This window comes from Macaca thibetana, chromosome 19 (genome assembly GCF_024542745.1).
Source record: "Macaca thibetana thibetana isolate TM-01 chromosome 19, ASM2454274v1, whole genome shotgun sequence".
Classification (NCBI taxonomy): Eukaryota; Metazoa; Chordata; class Mammalia; order Primates; family Cercopithecidae; genus Macaca; species Macaca thibetana.
In genome coordinates, this window is record NC_065596.1 from 16,872,365 (window position 1) to 16,895,699 (window position 23,335).

Consider the following 23,335-nt stretch of genomic DNA (forward strand, 5'->3'; position numbering starts at 1 on the left):
AGCCTCCTGAGTAGCTAGGAGCACAGATGCACCTCACCACGCCTGGCTATGTTTTGTATTTTTAGTAGAGACAGGGCTTTGCCAGTTGCCCAGGTTGGTCTTGAACTCCCAGGCTCAAGCAGTCCACCTGCCTAGGCCTCCCAATATGTTGGGATTACAGGCGTGAGCCACTGCACCCGGCCAACATCTCTGCAGTTCTTTGTTTTACTACTTTGTCCTTTAGCTCTGGTGGTAGCTTATCACAGTTCTTTAGGCGCGTCTTTCCTTTACTTGCTGTAAGAGTGCAACCTTATTTGTCTTGAGAGTCCCCCTGGGCCTGGCACAATGTCTGGCCCACTGAGATGCCCAGCAAACGTTTGTTGAGTGAATACAGGAATGATTTCCACGTGGCTGATTTGCCGGGTCCAGAACCTGCATTTGATCCATGACGCCTCCATTCCTCCTCGCAGAGGTAGATTTGAAAGCTATTCTTGCAGACGGGTGGAGAATCTTAACGATCTCTGACCAGTGTGTCCAAGCTCTAATTTCTGGAGGTAATAAATCTGGGAATGGATTCCATATGGCTCAGATGGGAGACAGAACAGGTATACACAGCCAGACCTCCAGAGGTGGGGATCCAGCCCGGGACCAAATCAAGGTCTAGCTACAACGAGGATAGGGCTGGCTGGGCACAGTGGCTCACGCCTGTAATCCCAGCACTTTGGGAAGCCGAGGCAGGTGGATAACCTGAGGTCAGGAGTTCGAAACCAGCCTGGCCAACATGGTGAAACCCCATCTCTACTAAAAATACAAAATTATCTAGATGTGGTGGTGCATGCCTGTATTCCCAGCTACTTGGGACGCTGAGGCAGGAGAATTGCTTGAACCCAGGTGGCAGATGTTGCAGTGAGCAGAGATCATGCCACTGCACTCCAGCCTGGGCAACAGAGTGAGACTCTATCTCCAAAAAAACAAAACAAAAAAACCAACAACAACAGTGAAAAAAGGAGCAAAAAAGGTGCCATCTAACACCACCAGCTTGCCCTCGAATTCTTTCCTGGGTGAAGCCAAAAACCCCCCCAGGGTAAGGGTCAATTTTGGGGCTTGCCTCTTCTACATCAAACCTATATTTTCGATGATACCCTTTATAAAAGCTACATAGACAGATCAAATATTTCTTTTTTTTTTTTGAGACGAAGTCTCGCTCTGTCGCCCAGGCTGGAGTGCAGTGGCCGGATCTCAGCTCACTGCAAGCTCTGCCTCCCGGGTTTACACCATTCTCCTGCCTCAGCCTCCCGAGTAGCTGGGACTACAGGCACCCGCCACCTCACCCGGCTAGTTTTTTGTATTTTTTTAGTAGAGACGGGGTTTCACCGTGTTAGCCAGGATGGTCTCGATCTCCTGACCTCGTGATCCGCCCGTTTCGGCCTCCCAAAGTGCTGGGATTACACAGATCAAATATTTCTAATGAAAAATGAGCCTCTGTTTCAAGATAGGCTGCCAGGGTAAAGCACACACCACATCTTGTAGGCATCATGGGAAAAAAATCCTGCAGACCAGGGATCCCCAACCCTCAGGCCACAGACCAGTAGCAGTCCATGGCCTGTTAGGAGCTGGGTTGCACAGCAGAGGTGAGTGGAGGGCTGGTGAGCATTGCTGCCTGAGCTCCGCCTCCTGTCAGATCAGTGGCAGCATTGGATTCTGATGGGAGCTCCAGTCCTATTGTGAACTGTGTGTACAAGGGATCTGGGTTACCTGCTCCCTATGACAATCTAACTGATGCCTGATAATCCGAGGTGGAACAGTTGCATTCTAAAACCATCACCACCCATCCCCATCCATGGAAAAATTGTCTTCTATCATTGGTCCCTGGTGCCAAAAAGGTTGAGGAACACTGCTATAGACTATCTCATTAATCTTTTTTTTTTTTTTTTTTTTTTTTTTTTTTTTTTTAGTATTGATTACATGATGAAATGGTTTTTTGTTTTTTTGTTTTTTGAGACGGAGTTTCGCTCTTTTTGCCCAGGCTGGAGTGCAATGGCGCGATCTCGGCTCACCGCAACCTCCGCCTCCCAGGTTCAAGTAATTCTCCTGCCTCAGCCTCCCGAGTAGCTGGGATTACAGGCATGCACCACCATGCCTGGCTAATTTTGTATTTTTAGTAGAGACGGGGTTTCTCCATGTTGGTCAGGCTGGTCTTGAACCCCCGACCTCAGGTGATCCACCCGCCTTGGCCTCCCAAAGTGCTGGGATTACAGGTGTGAGCCACTGCGCCCGGCCTTTTTTTTATTTTTGAGATGGAGTCTTGCTCTGCTGCCCAGGCTGGAGTGCGATGGCATGATCTCAGCTCAGTGCAACTTCCATCTCCTGGGTTCAAGTGATTCTCCTGCCTCGGCTTCCCAAGTAGCTGGGATTACAGGCGTGAGCCACGGTACCTGACCCATTTGGCATATTTTAGTACAGAGATGGTGGTCAGGCACGGTGGCTCACGCCTGTAATCCCAGCACTTTGGGAGGCTGAGGTGGGCGGATCACCTGAGATCAGAGTTTGAGACCAGCCTGGCCAACATGATGAAATCCCATCTCTACTAAAAATACAAAATTAGCCGGGAGTGGTGGCAGGCACCTGTAATCCCAGCTACTCAGGAGGCTGAGGCAGGAGAATTGCTTGAATCCCAGAAGCGGAGGCTGCAGCGAGCCGAGATCGTCCCACTGCACTCCAGCCTGGGCAACAGAGTGAGAGTCAGTCTCAAATAAAGGAAAAAAAAAAAAAAAAAAAAAAAAAGAAAAAAGAAAGAAAAAAGAAAATATTAGCTGCCACTAGCACCCTCTTCCTCATTGCCTTTCTCTACCTGTACAAAGAGTGGCCATTAACCAGGTACCCATTATGAAGAACTTGAAGCATCCTTCACTCCCACTCAGAGATGTTAAAAGCTGGTAGAAGTCCTTGCGTCTATTTCTGCCGTCATTTCTAACATCCTCTGGGTATTTTCTGTCCCAGGAGTAAATTGCACTATTGTCTTTCACTAATAGGGACACATACGGCTTTAATGAATTAAGAGTTAGATTCATAGGAGATTTAAAAAGAAAAGCAATTCTTGATTGTTCCCTACAATTATAGCTGTTTAATCTTTACTCATAACAACTTTAGTGAGATAGAATTCACATGACATACAATTCACCCATTTTAAGTGTGCAATTAGGTGGTTTTGAGTACATTTACAGTTGTGCAACTGTGACCACAGTCAGTTTTAGAACGTTTGCATCATCCTCAAAGAAACACTGTACTCTTTAGCTACCACTTTCCATCCCCCATTTCCCTCGCTCTTGGCAGCCACGAGTCTATTTTCTGTCTCTATGGATTTGCCTCTTCTGGATTTTTTTGTATGAATGGAGTCGGAAAACGTGGCCTTCTCTGTTCGACTTCTTTTATGGAGAAGGTTCATACCTGTAATCCCAGCACTTTGGGAGGCAAAGACTGGAGGATCGCTTGAATTCAGGAGTTTGAGGGCGTTCTGGGCAACATAGCGGGACCACTGTCTCTACAAAACAAATTTTTAAATTAGCTGGGCATGGTGGTGCATGTCTGTGGTTCCAGCTACACTGGAGGCATAGTTTTGTTTTGTTTTTGTTGGTTTGTTTTTGTTTTTGTTTTTGTTTTGTGTGTGTGTGTTTTGAGATGGAGTTTCGCTCTGTCACCCAGGCTGGAGTGCAAAGGCACGATCTCAGCTCACTGCAACCTCCGCCTCCCGGGTTCAAGCCATTCTCCTGTCTCAGCCTCCCTAGTAGCTGGGATTACAGGCATGTGCCACCCTGCCCAGCTAATTTTTGTATTTTTAGTAGAGACAAGGTTCCACCATGTTGGCTAAGCTGGTCTCGAACTCCTGACCTCAGGTGATCCACTCGCCTCGGCCTCCCAAAGTGCTGGGATTATAGGAATGAACCACTGTGGCTGGTCTTTTATTTACATTTATTTATTTATTTAGAGACAGAGTCTCACTCTTTCGCCAGGCTGGAGTGCAGTGGTGCGATCTCGGCTCACTGCAACCTTTGACTCCCGGATTCACATGATTCTTCTGCCTCAGCTTCCCAAGTAGCTGGGATTATAGGCACGTGCCACCACACCCAGCTAATTTTTTTTTTTTTTTTAATTTTTAGTAGAGATGGTGTTTCACCATGTTGGCCAGGATGGTCTCGATCTCCTGACCTCATGATCCACCTGCCTCGGCCTCCCACAGTGCTGGGATTACAGGTATGAGCCACTGCGGCCGGCCTGTATTTACTTTTGAGACAAGATCTTGCTCTGTTGCCCAGGCTGGAGTATAGGGGTGCAAACACAGATCACTGCAGTCCCAGACTCCTAGGCTCAAGCGATCCTCCTGCCTCAGTCTCCCATGTAGCTGGGACCAGAGACACACACCAGTATCCCTAGCTAATGTTTTAATTTTTTATAGAGATGGAGTCTCACTATGTTGCCCAGGTTGGTCTTGAACTCCTGGACTCAAGCGATCCTTCCGTCTCTACCTTGCAAAGTGCTGGGATTATAGGCGTGAGCCACTGCACTCAGCCTCAGATATTATGAATAATGCTGCTATAGACATTTGTGTACACGTCTTTGTGTGGACATAAAGTATCATTTCTCTTAGGTAGTTACCTAGGAGTGGAATTGCCGGGTCATATGGCAACTCTTGGTTTAATATTTTGAGGAACTACCAGAGTGTTTTACACAGTGGCTGCACTGTTTTACATCCCCATCAGGAATGCAAAAGGATACTAATTTCTCTACATTTTTTTTTCTTTGAGATGGAGTCTCGCTCTGTGGCCCAGGCTGGAGTGCAGTGATCTTGGCTCACTGCAACCTCCACCTCCCAGGTTCAAGTGATTCTCCTGCCTCAGACTCCTAAGTATCTGGTACGGGTGCCTGTCACCACACCCAGCTAATTGTTTTTTGTATTTTTAATAGGGACGGGATTTCTCCATGTTGGCCAGGCTGGTCTTGAACTCCTGACCTCAGGTAATCTGCCCGCCTTGGCCTCCCAAAAAGCTGGGATTACAGGTGTGAGCCACGGTGCCCGGCCCATTTCTCTACATTCTTTGCACTTGTAATTGTCACTCTTTTTGGTTTTAGCTATCCTAGTGGGGATAAAGTAATATCTCTTTGTGGTTTGAATTTGTGTTTCCCTAATGTCCAACAGCCAGTTAATCTTTGTTGTTGTTGTTGTTGTTGTTGTTTTGAGACAGAGTCTTGCTCTGTCGCCCAGGCTGGAGTGCAGTGGCATGATCTTGGCTCACTGCAAGCTCCACCTCCCGGGTTCACACCATTCTCCTGCCTCAGCCTCGCGAGTAGCTGGAACTACAGGCACCCGCCACCAGGCCCAGCTAATTTTTTTGTATTTTTTAGTAAGAGATGGGTTTCAACGTGTTAGTCAGGATGGTCTCGATCGCCTGACCTCGTGATCCACCCATCTTGGCCTCCCAAAGTGCTGGGATTACAGGCGTGAGCCACCACCCCTGGCCGTTGTTTTTTTTTAAATTGAGACAAGGTCTCACTCTGTTGCCCAAGCTGGAGTGCAGTGGTGTGATCATAGCTCGCTGTAACCTCCTATTCCTGGACCCAAGTGATCCTCCTGTCTCAGCCTCCCAAGTAGCTGGAACTACAAGCACATGCCACCATGCCTGGATATTTATTTATTTAGAGATGGAGTCTCGCTCTGTCGCCCAGGCTGGAGTGCACAGGTGTGAGCCACCGCGCCCGGCCCATACCTGGATATTTAATTATTATTATTTCTTTTTTAGAGTTGGGGTCTTGCTATGTTGCCCAGGCTGACTTTGAACTCCTGGCTTGAATCGATTCTCCCACTGTGGCCTCCCAGACTGCTGGGATTATAGGCAGGAGCCACTGTGCCCAGCCCTAGTTAACCTTTGAATGCATATTCATGTCTGATTTTGGTTCTGCCATAGCCTGGGGAGGATGGAGGGCAAGTGTTCTTTGTACCTGCAGTATGTGTGTGTGTGTGTGTGTGTGTGTGTGTGTGTGTGTGTGTGTGTGTGTGTGTGAGAGAGAGAGAGAGAGAGAGAGAGAGAGAGAGAAAGAGAGAGAAAGAGAAATGAAATATAGTGTGGGACTCAGGGCTGAGAAGCCCAGGGCTATGGCCAAATCTAAGACTAGGATGCCGGCCAGGGGTGGTGGTTCATGCCTGTAATCCCAGCACTTTGGAGGCCGAGGCGGGTGGTTCACGAGGTCAGGAGATCGCGACCATCCTGGTCAACATGGTGAAATCCCGTCTCTACTAAAAATACAAAAATTAGCCAGGCATGGTGTTGGACACTACTCGGGAGGCTGAAGCAGGAAAATCACTTGAACCCAGGAGGTGGAGGTTGCAGTGAGCCAAGATCATGGCACTGCACTTCAGCCTGGGCAACAGAATGAGACTCCATTTCAAAACAACAACAACAAACACCACAAGAATTTCAAGGAAACAATGAGTAATTTTTTTTTTAGGGTAAGTATATCCCAAACATCGCATGGGATATACTTATCCTAAAAAAGGTTTTGTTGCTTATCTGAAATTCAAATTCACCGGGCATCCTCCATTTTTATTTGCTAAGTCTGGCAATCCTGTCAGTTGCTGGTGAGTTGCGTGTCCTTGAGTGATGGCCTTTGCCCCTTGGAGCTTCAGTTTTCTCACCTGTGAGATGGGGACAGAGCTTGCTGGGAGGCGTCAGTGGCACACAGGGTCCTGTGACATCTCTGGATGTGGAAGCTGTTAATGTGACTGTGACTGGGAGCCTCAGACTGGGGTTGGGTCCTTGACTAGGAGGGGTGGGGGGCTAGAACTGGCATCCTTGTCCCCTTGAAGCTGCCTCTCAGCCTGAGCTTGGTCCCTGCAGGGTTCCTGCTTGGTTTAGACCCCAGGCAGCCAGTGTTGAGGGGAGGGTGGAGGTTATTCCATAGTTGTGTACTGAGGCTTTCCTCCAACTTCCTAGCAAGCGACTGTATGTGTGTGTGTGTGTGTGTGTGTGTATGTGTGTTCTCTTGACTTAGCCTAATCCATTTGCTGCATGGAATGTGATTCAGAATTATTGCTACTTTGTTTTTCCCATTTGTTTGCTTTTGCTGTTTTTTTTTTTTTTGTTGTTGTTGTTGTTTTTCTAATTTGTGCTTCTTTTGTGGGTAATTCTCAGGGTGGGTTTTTTTTTAAGAGGATTTACTATTCTTTAGAACAATCGGTTTTCCTCGAAGATATTGGTGGAAGGTTTAGTGTTTTGGAACAAAATAAGCAGGAGTTATATAGTGAGCCTTATATTCTAGGTGCTGAGGATTGAGGTGTATGTGTTGGGGAGACGGGGTGTGTGTGTCTGTGTGTGTGTGTGTGCGCGCGTTGGCAGAGAGAAGCCATCTGAAGAGTTTGATTTTGAAAAATGTCAACTCAAGTGTAAGGGACACAAGGAGGAGAAACACCCAAATAGGTATGCTGAGGAAAGGGAATCAGGGAAGACTGCCTGGAGGAGGAGGTAGCATTTGAACTGGATATCTTGAAGCATGATGGGCTGGATTTAGAAATAGGGAGCTAAGGTCCAAAGCACTTCACCAGCCAAAAGATAGACTAGCCTAGAGATGCCTAGAGATGACTGTTATATGTTTGGAGGAATAGACAACAGCAGCGGCAAAACAATAAACAAGAAAATAGCTGACATTAATGCAGCACTTGCTATGTTTCAGGCACTGTTAGAGTGCTTGCCCTGAGTTGTTTCACTTCTTCTTCCACATAAGCCATGTTACAGAGGAGGATAGGAGTCTTGGAGTTGTGCAAGAGTGGTGGGCAGGCCTGTTTAGTGGGTGCAGGGGATGGAGGGGCAGAATCTTGAGGGGAGTGCAGGGTGATGGGGAGCCATGGAGGGCATTGGGGCCTGGGAGGGACCGCCTTCAGGAGAATGAGAACTCAGGGCATTTGTGCAATGGAGATCGGGCTCCCTGGGAAGCTCTCACCACACCCAGGTAAAAGGTAATTAGGTCTTGATTGCAGGCCAGGAGAGCAGTCCGGGAAGGAAAGTCAGCCAGCGAGGTGGGAGGATTGACAAAACAAATACATTCAGCTTTCCTTGCCCCATTTCTGACGCGGGCACCTTTATCCCCGTAAATCATCTCCTGAAGATCTTCAGTGTTGACGCACTGGAGACAGTTTCCCTTTCGCCTTCTGCACCTGCCGCGTTACTCAATCCCCTGTAATCCCATTGTCCCAATTGCATCATTTCAGAGGTGATGATTTTAAGGATTTTAACAGGGCTTGCCAAAAGAATTATTTTCTTGGCCTTTTGAAAGTAATTACTTAGGCATGGGCACTTTACAGAGAAAGCCACTCATCCCGGCCGGCTGCAGGGTTTACAGGGCCCGGGATGAAAACACAGGGCCCAGGTTTCACGTCCATGAGGCCGGCTCTGCCCCTGATCCTTCTGACGCATCCACCGTGCGTCTGCTCACCTGTCTTTGCTTTCTGTTCATTTTCTCTTCTAGTGTGTCCCGGCATGGATATCCGGAACAACCTCACCAGGTTACACGAGCTGGAGAATTGCTCTGTCATCGAAGGACACTTGCAGATACTCTTGATGTTCAAAACGAGGCCCGAAGATTTCCGGGACCTCAGTTTCCCCAAACTCATAATGATCACTGATTACTTGCTGCTCTTCCGGGTCTATGGGCTCGAGAGCCTGAAGGACCTGTTCCCCAACCTCACGGTCATCCGGGGATCACGACTGTTCTTTAACTACGCGCTGGTCATCTTCGAGATGGTTCACCTCAAGGAACTTGGCCTCTACAATCTAATGAACATCACCCGGGGTTCTGTCCGCATCGAGAAGAACAACGAGCTCTGTTACTTGGCCACTATCGACTGGTCCCGCATCCTGGATTCCGTGGAGGATAATTACATCGTGTTGAACAAAGATGACAACGAGGAGTGTGGAGACATCTGTCCGGGTACAGCGAAGGGCAAGACCAACTGCCCCGCCACTGTCATCAATGGGCAGTTTGTCGAACGGTGTTGGACTCATAGTCACTGCCAGAAAGGTATGCTGGGGATACAGGGTTCTAAGCAGTGTCTAGTGCCTTGTTCTAGAAAGCTTAAAATGTTTATAGCTTAAAAATGTTAAATGGACATTAGGTAGGGGCCGGGGAACAGTGGGTGGTGGCATTCACTAGCCCAGGGAGTGGCAGACTTTTTCTGTAAAGACTCAGATAGTAGATACTTCAGATTTTTCAGGCCATATGGTCTCTGATGCAGTGACTCAATTCTGCCATTGTAGTGGGCAAGCAGCCACAGGCACGCATAAACGTGACTGTGGCTTTGTTTCAATAAAACTTTATTTACAAAAACAAGTCGTGGGCCGGATTTTGCTGGAAGACAGCAGTTTGCCACCTCCTGTGCTAGACAGGGAATGTTGTTCTTGCTTGGGAGAGGAAAAGGAGTGGAAAACTATAGATTTTTTTTTTTTTTTTTTTTAAATAGTGTAGTTCTTATCTGATTATAGAAGTGATATTGCTTATAATAGACATTTGGAAAAAGAAACGTGTAAACGAAAAAAAAGGAAAACATTCATCTTATTCCACAATGCATGTCACTGAGAGTACTTTATTGGGGGTTGTTCCTTCTAGTGGTCTTCAGGAATCTGTTGTGTCTACTAAAGGTTTCCTTAACCATTCCTGTTATTGGGCAGTAAGATGATTTCCAGACTGGGCGCGGTGGCTCACACCTGTAATCTCAGCATTTTGGGAGGCTGAGGAGGGTGGACCCCTTGAGGTCAGGAGTCTGAGACCAGCCTGACCAACATGGTGAAACCCTGTCTCTACTAAAAATACAAAATTAGCCAGGGTGTGGCAGTGCACGCCTGTAGTCCCAGCTACTTGGGAGGTTGAGGCAGGAGAGTCACTTGATCTCGAGAGGTGGAGGTTGCAGTGAGCCGAGATTGCGCCATTTTGCACTCCACCCTGGGCAACCAGAGCAAAACTCTGTCTCAAAAAAAAGATGATTTTGGCTGGGTGCGGTGGCTCACACCTGTAATCCCAGCACTTTGGGAGGCCGAGGCGGGTGGATCATGAGGTCAGGAGTTCAAGACCAGCCTGGCCAAGATGGTGAAATCCCGTCTCTACTAAAAATACAAAAAAATTAGCTGGGTGTGGTGGCATGCCCCTTAATCCCTGCTACTCCGGAGGCCGAGGCAGAGAATTGCTTAAACCTGGAGGGGCGGAGGTTGCAGTGAGCTAAGACTGTGCCACTGCACTCCAGCCTGGGTGACAGAGGGAGACTCCATCTCAAAAAAAAAAAAAAAAAAAAAAAAAGATGATTTCTAGTTTTCACAAAGAAAGTGATGAACATTTTAGAGTCAAAGCTTTATCTAGCAGTTATTTCTTTAGGCTTGCTTTCCAGAAGTGAAATTTCTGGGTCAGAGGCTCTTGGTGCAGATTGCCAAATGGTGTTCCGGAAACATTGTACCAACGGCCGCTCCTCCTAGCTTTGGAGAAGAGGGAACACCTTGGCCAGCTTTGAGTGTTATTTGAAAGATCTTTCATAATTTACTGCGGGAGGGAGGAGCTGATGTGTTGTCATTGTTTCTATTTGCATTTCTTTGATTGCTATCGGGGCTGAACCTTTTAAAACATGTTTATTTGTCATTTGGGTTTTCTCTTCCTGTTCATATCCTTTGCCCATTTGTCTTTTAGTACCTCAGTAGCTTTTGCAAAGTTAATCTGTATGTGGTTTTCATCAATGAAGGCTACTAACCCTTTGCCAGTTGCATTTTATTGTTTTTGTTGCTGTTCAGTGGTTTAAATGCCCTGGGATTTGTTTTGCTGGAGAAGCTTAAAATGTTGATGGAGTTCAGAGCTGGATTTCTGTGTGCCACTTCTGTACTTTACACTTAGAATGTCTTTCTCTACCCATGAAAGGTTTTTTTTTTCCTCTACATTTTATATTTTAATTTAGTTTTATTTTTTTTGAGACAGAGTTTCACTCTTGTTGTTCAGACTGGAGTGTGATGGTGCGATCTCGGCTCACTGCAACCTCTGCCTCCTGGGTTCAAGCGATTCTCCTGCCTCAGCCTCCCGAGTAGCTGGGATTACAGGCACCCACCACCATGCCCAGCTAATTTTTGTATTGTTAGGAGAGACGAGGTTTCACTACGTTGACCAGGCTGGTCTCGAACTCTCAGGTGATCCACTCACTTTGGCCTCCCAAAGTGCTGGGATTACAGGCGTGAGCCACCATGCCCAGCCTATATTTTAATTATTAGCATCTAAAAAAATTCAGCCTCACTGCTTGAGATCTGTTTGTGTGATTCAATGGGTGTTTCTTTTCTCTTCCAAATAGCTAATTGGGGGCCTCAGATAGCTATTGATTATAGAAATCGAACTCTTTGCCATTGCTTTGGAGTCTGTTTCTGGTGTGTCCATAGATTTGCCTCTCCATGCCACAGAGCCGTGACTGTTCTGATCATGGTAGTTTTATCATGTTTTCATGCTCAAGGAGGCAGTTCCACATACACACATGTTACTGGTTTGTTGTTTCATGGACTTCTTTCCACGTTTCCCTGGGAAGAACTAGGGAACATGTGATGGAGGTGGGAAGAAGTTAAGTAGGTGGCTTGAGGGTTGTATCACAAAAGATAGAAGGGAGGGGAGAAAGGAGGATCTTCTTATCTGAGCCCAACGCTCTGGGGAAGCCACTCAGAGTGAGTTGAGTCCTTAAATAGATCTAAATAGAATCCTTGGAATTGTCTGTGAGGACTCCCTTGGAGCCCCTAGAATGAGTCGTTCCATGGTACATGTTGGATGGTTGGAAATGGGGAGTGGGAGCGTTGAAAAAAGAAGATGGGGTAGTGAAGGGAGGTGGGAGAGGGGACTGTTATTATTGTACTGTGAAAAAATCCTGAGAATATTGTAGGTCAGGGGCAAGGAGAAGCTAAACTATGACCAGAGAGGTTACTTAACTTGCCCAGGGCCACACAGCTAATAAAAGACAGAACTAGGGTTTGCGCCAAATTTATGCAAGACATACACCAAAATAAAAACTATGATTTTTGGGGGGAGTGGGAAGGATGTCCCCTCTGTTTAGAAACAAGTGAGCTGCTTCCAACTGGGACACCAGGGGAAACAGTGAACATTCTTTTATTCTGTTACTGAGTTTTCCAAATGTAGGTGCTTGTTTGAAATGCTCTAGGCTTGCCTGTCTTGAGATATAATTTAAGACATTCCTGTATGGATTTATTTTTGGATCTGTTTTAGATAAAATATCCAGAATGGTGTTATCTGCGATTGAGTCCCCTGCTCCCTGATGGGTTTTTAGTTGCTGTTGTTGTTTGCTTGTTTTTGAGACAGAGTCTCCCTCTGTCACCCAGGCTGGAGTACAGTGGCGTGATCTCGGCTCACTGCAACCGCCGCCTCCCAGGTTCAAGCAATTCTCCTGCCTCAGCCTCCCAAGTAACTGGGATTACAGGTGCCACCACATCCGGCTACTTTTTTTTTTTTTTTTTTTTTTTTTTTTGAGACAGAATTTCGCTCTTATTGCCCAGGCTGGAGTACAATGGCATGATCTCTGCCTCCCGGGTTCAAGTGATTCTCCTGCCTCAGCCTCCCGAGTAGCTGGGATTACAGGCATGCGCCACCACACCCGGCTAATTTTGTATTTTTAGTAGAGACGGGATTTCTCCACGTTGGCCAGGCTGGTCTTGAACTCCCGACCTCAGGTGATCCGCCCGTCTTGGCCTCCCAAAGTGCTGGAATTCCAGGGGTGAGCCACCGCCCCCGGCCGACACCCAGCTAAGTTTTGTATATGTTGTAGAGACAAGGTTTGGCCATGTTGGTCAGGCTGGCCTCAAACTTCTGAGCTCAAGCAATCCTCCCGCCTTGGCTTCCCAAAGTGCTAGGATTACATGCGTTGGCCAGTGTGCCTGGCTGTGCCTGGCTGTGCCTGATGTTTTGAGTGAATTAAAAATTGCTTTTTTTTTTTGAGACGGAGTGTTGCTCTGTCGCCCAGGCTGGAGTGCAGCGGCCGGATCTCAGCTCACTGCAAGCTCCCCCTCCCGGGTTTATGCCATTCTCCTGCCTCAGCCTCCCGAGCAGCTGGGACTACAGCCGCCCGCCACCTCGCCCGGCTAGTTTTTTTGTATTTTTAGTAGAGACCGCGTTTCACCGTGTTAGCCAGGATGGTCTCGATCTCCTGACCTCGTGATCTGCCCGTCTTGGCCTCCCAAAGTGCTGGAATTACAGGCGTGAGCCATCGCGCCCGGCCAAAAATTGCTTTGCTATTAAGAACCAGGCTTCTCGTGTCCAGGAGGTCGAGGCTGCTCTGAGCCCTGTTCATGCCACTGAGCTCCAGCCTGGGTGACAAAGCGAGACTCTATCTCAAAAACAAAAGAAAACAAAAACAAAAATGAACACAAAACCAAAGAGTGAAAAGAACCGGGCTTGTGGCCGGGCGCGGTGGCTCAAGCCTGTAATCCCAGCACTTTGGGAGGCTGAGACGGGTGGATCACAAGGTCAGGAGATCGAGACCAACCTGGTGAACATGGTGAAACCCCGTCTCTACTAAAAAATACAAAAAACTAGCCGGGCGAGGTGGCGGCGCCTGTAGTCCCAGCTACTCGGGAGGCTGAGGCAGGAGAATGGCATGAACCCGGGAGGCGGAGCTTGCAGTGAGCTGAGATCCGGCCACTGCAACTCCAGCCGGGGAGACAGAGCGAGACTCTGTCTCAAAAAAAAAAAAAAAAAAAAAAAAAAAAAAAAGAACCGGGCTTGTTTTTCCAGTACTGGGGGCTTTGTCACCCGGAGAGGGTGCGAGTAATACTTCCCCGGGTACCGGGTTCCTGGCATGTGGTGTGTATCTCAGCCACCCATTTAGTAGCAGTATCCCTAGGGAGCCTGCCATGTCCTGATAATAATGTCAAGAAATGATTGTTTTTCGAACTGTCGCCCCTGTCTTTGGAGAACAACTCAGCTTCAGCTTTCTTTCCCTTCCTCAATTTATTTTATTGTGGTAAAATACACATAGAATACATTTGCCATCTTAACCTTTTTTTTTTTTTTTTTTTGAGATGGAGTCTTGCTCTGTCACCTAGGCTGGGGGGCAGTGGTGCGATCTCGGCTCACTGCAACCTCCGCCTCCTGGATTTAGGTGATCTCCTGCTTCAGCCTTCCAAGTGGCTGGGACTTACAGGCACCGGCCACCACGCCCGGCTAAGTTTTGTATTTTCAGGACAGAGGGGGCTTTGCTGCGTTGGCCAGGATGGTCTCAAACCCCTGGCCTCAAGCGATACACCCACCTCAGCCTTGCACAGTGCAGGGATTAGAGGTGTGTGCCACCGTGCCTGGCCCCATCTTAAGCATTTTAAGTACACAGTTCAGCGGCAGTAAGCACGTTCACATGGTTTTGCAACCAATACCACCACCATCTCCCAAACTTTCTCATCCTCCCAAACTGAAACTGTGTCCCCATGAAACGCTCACTCCACCATCTCCCTCTTCCAGTCCCTGGCACCTACCATTCCTGTTTTCTGTCTCGATGAATGTGATGACTCTAGGGACCTCCTGTGAGTGGAATCAGACAGGATTTGTCCTTTTGTGCCTGGCTTATTTCACTGAGCGGGATGTCCTCAAGGTTCATCCACGTGGTAGCCTGTGTCGGAAATTCTTTCCTTTTTAAGGCTGAATCATGTCCATTGTATGGAGGGAGCACATTTTGCCTGTTCATTCATCCATCCATGGGCACTTGGTTCCTTTCACATTTCTGCCATTGTGAATCAGGGCTGCTCCCGTTTACACATCTAGCTTTTCAATGCCTGCATTAACCTTGTTGCTGAGGCTTTAGGAGACTTATTTTTTTATTTTTTGAGATGGAGTTTTGCTCTCGTTGCCCAAGCTGGAGTGCAACCGTGCGATCTCAGCTCACTACAACCTCTGCCTCCCGGGTTCAAACGATTCTCCTGCCTCAGCCTCCCATGTAGCTGGGATTATGGGCACCTGCCACCATGCCCAGTTAATTTTTTGTATTTTTAGTAGAGATGGGGTTTTACCATGTTGGCCAGGCTGGTCTCGAACTCCTGACCTCAGGTGATCCACCCACCTCAGCCTCCCAAAGTGCTAGGATTACAGGCATGAGCCACCTCACCCAGCCTTCAGAGGCTTATTTAATGTCTGATGGGATTTTTTTTTTTTTTTTGAGACAGAGTCTCGCTCTGTAGCCCAGGCTGGAGTGCAAGTGGCGTGATCTTGGCTCACGGCAAGCTCCACCTCCCGGGTTCACGCCAGTCTCCTGCCTCAGCCTCCTGAGTAGCTGGGACTACAGGCGCCTGCCACCACGCCCGGCTAATTTTTTAGTATTTTTAGTAGAGACGGAGTTTCACCATGTTAGCCAGGATGGTCTCAGTCTCCTGACCTCGTGATCCGCCCGCCTCGGCCTCCCGAAGTGCTGGGATTACAGGCATGAGCCACCGTGCCCTGCCGTGATGGGATTTTGGAATGCAGAATAGATTGAACCTTCAGAGGATACTCCCCTGTCTTAGGTGACAGAAATGGGCTGGAGAAAACTATCCATCAACCCCTCTTTTCCCCCAGAGTCTTCTCAGATCCTTCCGTGAACATCTGTAATTGCTGTTTTTATCTTCCACACTTGGCAGCTTCTGGAAGCATCAGGGGAATGGATCAATATTTAGGATGAAGATGCTGGTTTGTCCTTTGGACCTAGTTTAAGCAATTCCAAGCAGCATACACCCCTTCTTCTATCTGTCCCTTAAGCAGTGATGCTTTTTACAGAAAGACCAAAGGAAGGCTTTCGATGGTTAAGGGGGCCGGGTGTGGAGGCCCCACACCTGTAATCCCAGCACTTTGGGAGGCCCAGGTGGGCGGATCTCTTGAGGTCAGCAGTTCGAGACCAGCCTGGGCAACATAGTGAAACTCTGTCTCTGCTAAAAATACGAAAATTAGGCAGGCGTGGTGGCGGGTGCCTGTAATCCCAGCTACTCGGGAGGCTGAGGCAGGAGAATCACTCGAACCCAGGAGGCAGAGGTTGAAGTGAGCCGAGATTGTGCCATTGCACTCTAAACTGGGTGAGAGAGTGAAACTCTGTTTTTTTTTTTTTTTTTTTTTTAAAAGAAAAAAAAATGGTTAGGGGAATTAAAAGAAAAAAAAAAAAAAAGAAACATGGCATGTGCTAATGATCCATAGCCTGGAGAGGACACCCTCTCTCCATTATCCTGCCATGGATTTGGGGCGAAAATACCAGAATAGGTCCCATGCACGAAGCCCTGCATGGGAAGAGTGGAGACGGGGTCTATGTAGCTCGTTTATTGATTGCCTACTAGGTATGTTCTGGGGCACTCAGGGCATAGGAAGAGAGCCAGCCTTTGCCTCCTCAGAGCAGCCACTCTAGTGGCAAATGCAGATGTTCACGATCAAACCAAGTATCCTCAGAGGAGTGGGAGCGTTAGAGGGAGATCTACATTAGTTCAACCAGCCGGGCACCGTGGCTCACGCTTGTAATGCCAGCACTTTGGGAGGCCGAGGAGGGCAGATTGCTTGAGCTCAGGAGTTTGAGTGGAGAAACCCCATCTCTACAAAAAATACAAAAATTAGCCAGGCGTGGTGGCAGGTGCCTGTAATCGCAGCTACTTGGAAGGCTGAGGTGGGAAGATCGCACGGGCCGGGGGCTGGAGGTTGCAGTGAACTGAGGTCGCACCACTGCGCTCCAGCCTGGGCGACAGAGTGAGACTCGGTGAGACTCTGTCTTTAAAAAAAAAAAAAAAAAAGGCCGGGCGCGGTGGCTCAAGCCTGTAATCCCAGCACTTTGGGAGGCCGAGACGGGCGGATCACGAGGTCAGGAGATCGAGACCATCCTGGGTAACACAGTGAAACCCCGTCTCTACTAAAAATACAAAAACTTAGCCGGGCGAGGTGGCGGGCACCTGTAGTCCCAGCTACTCGGGAGGCTGAGGCAGGAGAATGGCGTGAACCCGGGAGGCGGAGCTTGCAGTGAGCTGAGATCCGGCCACTGCACTCCAGCCTGGGTGACAGAGCGAGACTCCGTCTCAAAAAAAAAAAAAAAGAAGTTGTTGGAGGCAGGCAGCACCGGCTTCCAGTCTCGTTTTACCATTGACTGGTCACAAGCTGGCTCAAGCCTCACTTTCTCCATCTGAAAAATGGGCGTCATTATAGGACCTGCTTCTTAGGGTGGTGGTTTGGGGGGGTTAAATGAGATGGTGCAGGGGGAGGCACTTAACCCAGCCTCGGGTGCCCCGTGAGTGTTCTGGAAGCTTCCAGTCAGTAAGCACCATGGGCCCACCCTATCTGGGCAGACTAGTTTCCAGGTGAATATCTACCAGGGCTCAGCCTCCTTTCTGACTTTGGTTTTGAGGCAGGCAGAGGAACGTGCATCTTGTGACCTGCTGATGAGGGGTGGGTACCACACCTCCAGCCCCGGAGGGAAGGCCACCCTGATTTGTCAGGTGCCAACAGCGTGCGATGCTCTGGAAATTCTCAGCTCTGGGCATTTCGAGGGGACCAGAAGCCACAGGGTTTGCCTGACCAGCTGCTTTAGCCAAATCCACTGGCATTTTCTTTCTGGGAGGTCACCCCAGCTGCTTACTGCCAGCCAGAGGGGTGGGTGAGGTCGGGACATGCTGGGTGCCAGGAGAAACCAGCCCGAGATGCCACATATGGACGTCGGCACCAAAGCAGGAGGCGGAGGCCGAAAGCAGCAAATCCCTCCTCCCTGGGTCTGAGATGACGGTTCCGAGTCAAAGTCTCTGAGCGTGTGGTTTTCTGCCTACCAAATAAAATATTGCGTATTTAAATGTACTAGGTTAAATGCATGCTCTTGGAGGGTTTGATTCTTGGCAGAATTTTTAGCTGCCTATGGAAACTCTCTGCTTTTTTTTTCTTCTTCCATTTAAAAAGTCTGCCTTGACAGTTTATTTTTTTACATTTTTATTTGGTTTTTAATATTTTTAAAAATTGAGATGGGAGTCTTGCTATGTCGTCCAGGCTGGTCTCAAACTCCTGGGCTCAAAGAAATTCCCCCACCTCAGCCTCTCAAAGTGCTGGGATTACAGGTGTGAGCCGCCACGCTGGGCTTACCTTGATTTTTTTTCTTTCTTTCTTTTTTTTTTTTTGACACAGAGTCTTGCTCTGTTGTCCAGGCTGGAGTGCAGTGGCATGATCTCAGCTCACTGCAACCTCTGCCTCTTGGGTTCAAGCGATTCTCCTGCCTCAACCTCCTGAGTAGCTGGGATGACAGGCACGTGCCACCATGCCTGGCTAATTTTTGTATTTTTAGTAGAGATGGGGTTTCGCCATATTGCCTAGGCTGGTCTTGAACTCCTGGCCTCAAGTGATCCGCCTGCCTTGGCCTACCAAAGTGCTAGGATTACAGGTGTGAGCCACCACTCTGGGCTTGTCTTGGTATTTTAACAATCGAAATTGTCTTTGCAACAAATGCTGATTTCATGCCAGCCATGGTTCTAGGGGCTTTCATTAGGATATTGCATCCCATCTTCCCAACAGTCTTATTTATGGTTGAGGCCACTAAGGCTTCGAGAGGTTAAGCAACTTCCATTTCCAACACCGCCCTGCCCCACCACCACCCCACCGAGTGCGCGCACACACACACACACACACACACAGACACACACACAGACACACAGACACACACACACACACACAGAGACACACACACAGACACAGAGACACACACACAGACACACACACATGCACACAAACACACAGCTACACACACATACACACGGGTAGTAAGTAGTGGAGATGGGATTTGAACCTGGGTATTCTGGCTCAGAATCCAAGCTTCTTACCATTGTGTCTTATAGATGTCACTGGGGGAAGTTGGTGAAATGCAGGAAACTGTAAAAAGAAAGGAAGGAAGGAGGGAAGAAAGAAGAGAAAAGGAAGGAAGGAAGGAGGGAAGAAAGAAAAGGAAAGAAAGGAGGGAAAGAAGGAAGGAAGGAAGGTGGGAAGAAAAGAAGGAGGGAAGGAGAAAGGAAGGAAGGAGGAAAGGAGAAAGGAAAGGAATGAAGGAAGGAGGAAAGAAAGGAAGGAGGGAAGGAAGGAGGGAAGGAAGGAGGGAAGGAAGGAAGGAAGGAAAAGAAACTGGAGAGGAAATCTAGAATTTGCCCCTGCCAACATGCCTGTTGCCTCTTCTTATCAGCCTTCTCATCCTGTCTTGACTTAGGGCCTCTCCCATCAGACTAAGCTCCCCCAAGGGACTTTGTTATATCTCAAGCACCTGTCTAGTACCTGGCTCACAGTTGACAAACAATGACATCCTTAACACTCATCAATAGCTAGTGTTTATTGAGCACTTACTATGTGCTAAGCAATGCCTTAGGGGATCCCACCACAGCCTATGAGGGTTTATTACCCTCATTTTACGGAAGAGGGAACTGAGGCATGGCTAGGAATTAAGAGACTCACTCTAGGAGACCTAGCTGGGGAATGGTTTGACCTCAGACTTGTCTGACGTAAGGCCTTTGTCCAGTGATCAGCAAACTATGACCCGTGGGCCAAATCCAGCCCGCCAGCTGCTATTTTTGTATGACCTATGAGCTAAGAATTTTTTATTTTCTTTTTATTTTTAGAGATGGGGTCTCACTCTGTCGCCCAGGCTGGAGTGCTGTGGGATGACCATAGGTCACTGCAACCTCAGCCTCCTGGGTAGCTGGAACCACAGGCATGCACCACCATGCCCAGCTAGTTTCTTTTTATATTTTTGGTAGAGATGGGGTCTTGCTATGTTGCCCAGGCTGGTCTCAAACAATTGGGTTCAAGCAATCCTCCTGCCTTGGCCTCCCAAAGTGCTGGGACTATAGGCGTGAGCCATAGTGCTTGCTTGGCTTAAGACTGCTTTTTCACATTTTTGGCCAGGCGTGGTGGCTAATGCCTGTACTCCCAGCACCTTGGGAGGCTGAAGTGGGCGGATCACTCAAGGCTAGGAGTTCGAGACCAGCCTGGCCAACATGGAGAAACCCCATCTCTACTAAAAAAATGTACAAAAATTAGCTGAGCATGGTGGCAGGCACCTGTAATCCCAGCTACTCAGGAGGCTGAGGCAGGAGAATCACCTGAACCTGGGAGGCGGAGGTTGCAATGAGTGGAGACTGCACCACTGCACTCCAGCCTGGGCGACAGGGCGAGACTCCGTCTCTCTACATATGAGCTGGACATTCACATTCAGGGATAGAGGCTGTTTCAGTGGAACTTGGGACCACCACGGCCTCAGGCCCACAAAGCCCAGCTGCCCTTTGCTGGTACTGACCTTTGCTGGTACTTTCCTTCCTTCCTTCCCTCCCTCCCTCCCTCCCTCCCTCCCTCCCTCCCTCCTTTCCTTTCCTTTCCTTTCCTTCCCTTCCCTTCCCTTCCCTTCCCTTCCCTTCCCTCCCCTCCCCTCCCCTCCCCTCCCCTCCCCTCCCTTCCCTTCCCTTCCTTCCTTTCCTTTCTTTCCTTCCTTCCTTCCTTTCCTTCCTTTCCTTCCTTTCCTTCCCTCCCTCCCTCTTTCCTTCCTTTCCTTCTTTCCTTCCTTTTTGAGACTCCTTCTCAAAAAAAGAAAAAAAAAAGAAAGGTGAGGTAGAACATGTAACGCGAATCATGGACCACTTGAATTTCTCATTCATCTCTCTTCCCTTTTGTGTTGTCAAAGATCTGTTTAAAAAAAAAAAAAAAGAAAAATCTAGGAGAGAAACAAACACAAATCACTGTACTGAAAAAAATTCCACAGTAGCCATAATTCATTTTTCACTCAGATGATTAGCATTTGTTTTTCTTTTTTTTTTTTTTTTGAGCTCTCTGTTTGGGTGGCAGAGTGCAGTATATGATGTACAAGACAAGGCCCCTCTCCACCCGCCTCCCTCCTCCCACCCTGCCTTTCCCCTTCGAGTGAGTCATCAGATCGGTGCTTCTAGACGTGTTTGGAGCAGAGTACCTGGAAATCATGATGTTCTCCAGATAACAGGGAATATGGATAAATTCCCTTGTGGCGATGTTACTGTCGTCCACGCAGAAGACGAGAAAGTGTAATGCCTGCACGTGGGGATCCAACAAAAAGAAAAAGATAAGGTCGGGGAGGCCGGCACTTTGGGAGGCCAAGGTGGGTGGATCACCTGAGGTCAGGAGTTCGAGACCACACTGGCCAACGTGGTAAAACCCCATCTCTACTAAAAATACAAAAATTAGCCAGGCGGGGTGGCATGTGCCTGTAATCCCAGCTGCTGGGGAGGCTGAGACAGGAGAACCGCTTGGCTGAAGTTGCAGTGTGCCGAGATTGTGCCATTGCACTCCAGCCTGGGCGTCGCAGCGAGACTCCGTCTCAAAAAAAAAAAAAAAAAAAAAAAAAAAAGGTGGGGTAGAGCATGTAACGCCAGTGATGGCCCACTTGAATTTCTCATTCCTCTTTCTTCCCTTTTAAGTTGTCAAAGATCTTTTTAAAAAAAATCTAGGCGAGAAATAATCACTATACTGAAAAAAATTCCGCAGAATTTGTAATTCATTTTTCACTCAGATGATTAGCATTTTTTTTTTTTTTCTTTTTGAGACAAGGGTCTCAACTCTGTCGCCCTGGGTGGGGTGCAGTGGTGCAATCTTGGCTCACTGCAGCCTTGACCTCCTGGCTTAGCAATCCTTGTACTTCAGCCTCCCGAGTAGCTGGAATTCCAGGCACGTACCACCATGCCCGGCTAATTTTTGTATTTTTTGTAGACGTGGGGTTTCACCACGTTACCCAGGCTGGTCTTGAACTCCTGGGGCCAAGCAGCCTACCCGCTTCAACCTTCAAAGTGTTGCGCTATATTATAGCTGTGAGTCACGGTGCCAGCCATGATTGGAATTATTTATTCATTTATTTATTTAGTGAGATGGAGTCTTGCTTTGCTGCCCAGGCTGAAGTGCAGTGGTGCAGTCTCGGCTCACTGCAACTCCCACCTCCTGGGTTCAAGTGATTCTCTTGCCTCAGCCTCCCAAGTAGCTGGGACTACAGCGCCCACCACTATGCCCGGCTAATTGTTTTTTTCTTGTGTTTTTAGTAGAGATGGGGTTTCTCTATTTTGGCCAGGGTGGTCTCAAACTCCTGACCTTGGGTGATCCTCCCACTTCGGCCTCTCAAAGCGCTGGGATTATAGGCGTGAGCCACCGTGCCTGGCCCTTATTTGTTTATTTGTATTTTATTTTTAAATAAAATACATTTTAAAAATTTGAAAGTTTTTAAACTTTTCACTTTGGAGATGATTGGATTTTGTAGAGCAGGAAAGAACGAGTGCTCTGGAAAGTATGTTTCTGGGCTCCCGGCTCCTCTTCCAGGGGTTGAAGATGAATTGCCGTTGGCATTTGTAAAAGAAGAGAGATTGTTCCAGATCGGAGTGGCAGAGACCTGCTTTGGTTTGGGTGTCAAGGATCACAAAGAAAGAGGATGAGGTTGGTAAGGTGGGTCACACCTGTAACCCCAGCACTTTGGGAGGCTGAGGCAGGAGGATTGCTTGAACCCAGGAATTTGAGCTCAGCCTGGGCAACGTAGCAAGACCCCATCTCTACAAAAATTTTTTAAAAAATTAACCAAGCATGGTGCTGTGTGCCTGTAGTCCTAGTTACTCAGGAGTCTGAGGTAGGAGGATCGCTTGAGCCTGGGACTTGGAGGCTGCAATGAGCTATGATTAGACCACTGTACTCCAGCCTGGGTAACAGAGTGAGACCCTGTCTCAAAAACAAACAACAAACAAACGAACAAAAACAAAAAGAAAGACAGAAAAGAAATGAAAAACAAAGACAAGACAAGAAAAAAAAAGAAAAGAGAAGAGAGGGTGAGAGGGGAGGGTATTCGGGTGGATGAAATGGCAAAGGCAAGGCCAAGAGGCGTTTTGTGGGAAAGAGTGAAGTAGGTGCCTCGTGCTGGGAAGGGAGGCTTGGACCAGTGCAGAGTCCTTATGGGCTCCAGTGCCCTCATGAAGGTCACACGGGGGCTGTGTTTAGGAGGGGCTGTTTCTACCAGTGCTGAGTGGACAGCCTTGCTGAGCCAGGCTTTTTGCTGGGGCCCTGCAGTCCTTGCTGAGTCAGGGAGGAAGTCAAAGTAACTATCAGGTTATATAAACTGGGTGGGCAGAAAGTGCTGTAGTGGGTTCAAGGCTGCACTGAAAGATGGTAGACTAGTTGGCCGTGGTCACTTGGCTGCCCCACAGATGATGTCTAAATCTTGAGTGGTGAAGATCATGAATTTACAATTCCCACCATTGCCTGGCTTCCTGGAGCCGGTGGGGGCGGGGGGCCGGGGTGGGGAGGCTGAGGGCTATCAGTTGAAACTGACCTTTTGGTCCAATCC

The 23,335-nt window shown here is 48.2% G+C and overlaps 1 protein-coding gene across 3 annotated transcripts in view; it reads left to right on the forward strand.

Moving 5' to 3' along the window:
- INSR (insulin receptor) overlaps nucleotides 1-23,335 on the forward strand; it is a 192,069-nt gene that overhangs the window by 16,211 nt on the left and 152,523 nt on the right. For all 3 annotated transcript variants that reach the window (XM_050770036.1, XM_050770037.1, XM_050770038.1), the window contains exon 2: nucleotides 8,494-9,045. In XM_050770036.1, coding sequence (XP_050625993.1) covers nucleotides 8,494-9,045 — 552 coding nt within the window. The remainder of the gene's footprint in view (nucleotides 1-8,493; nucleotides 9,046-23,335) is intronic.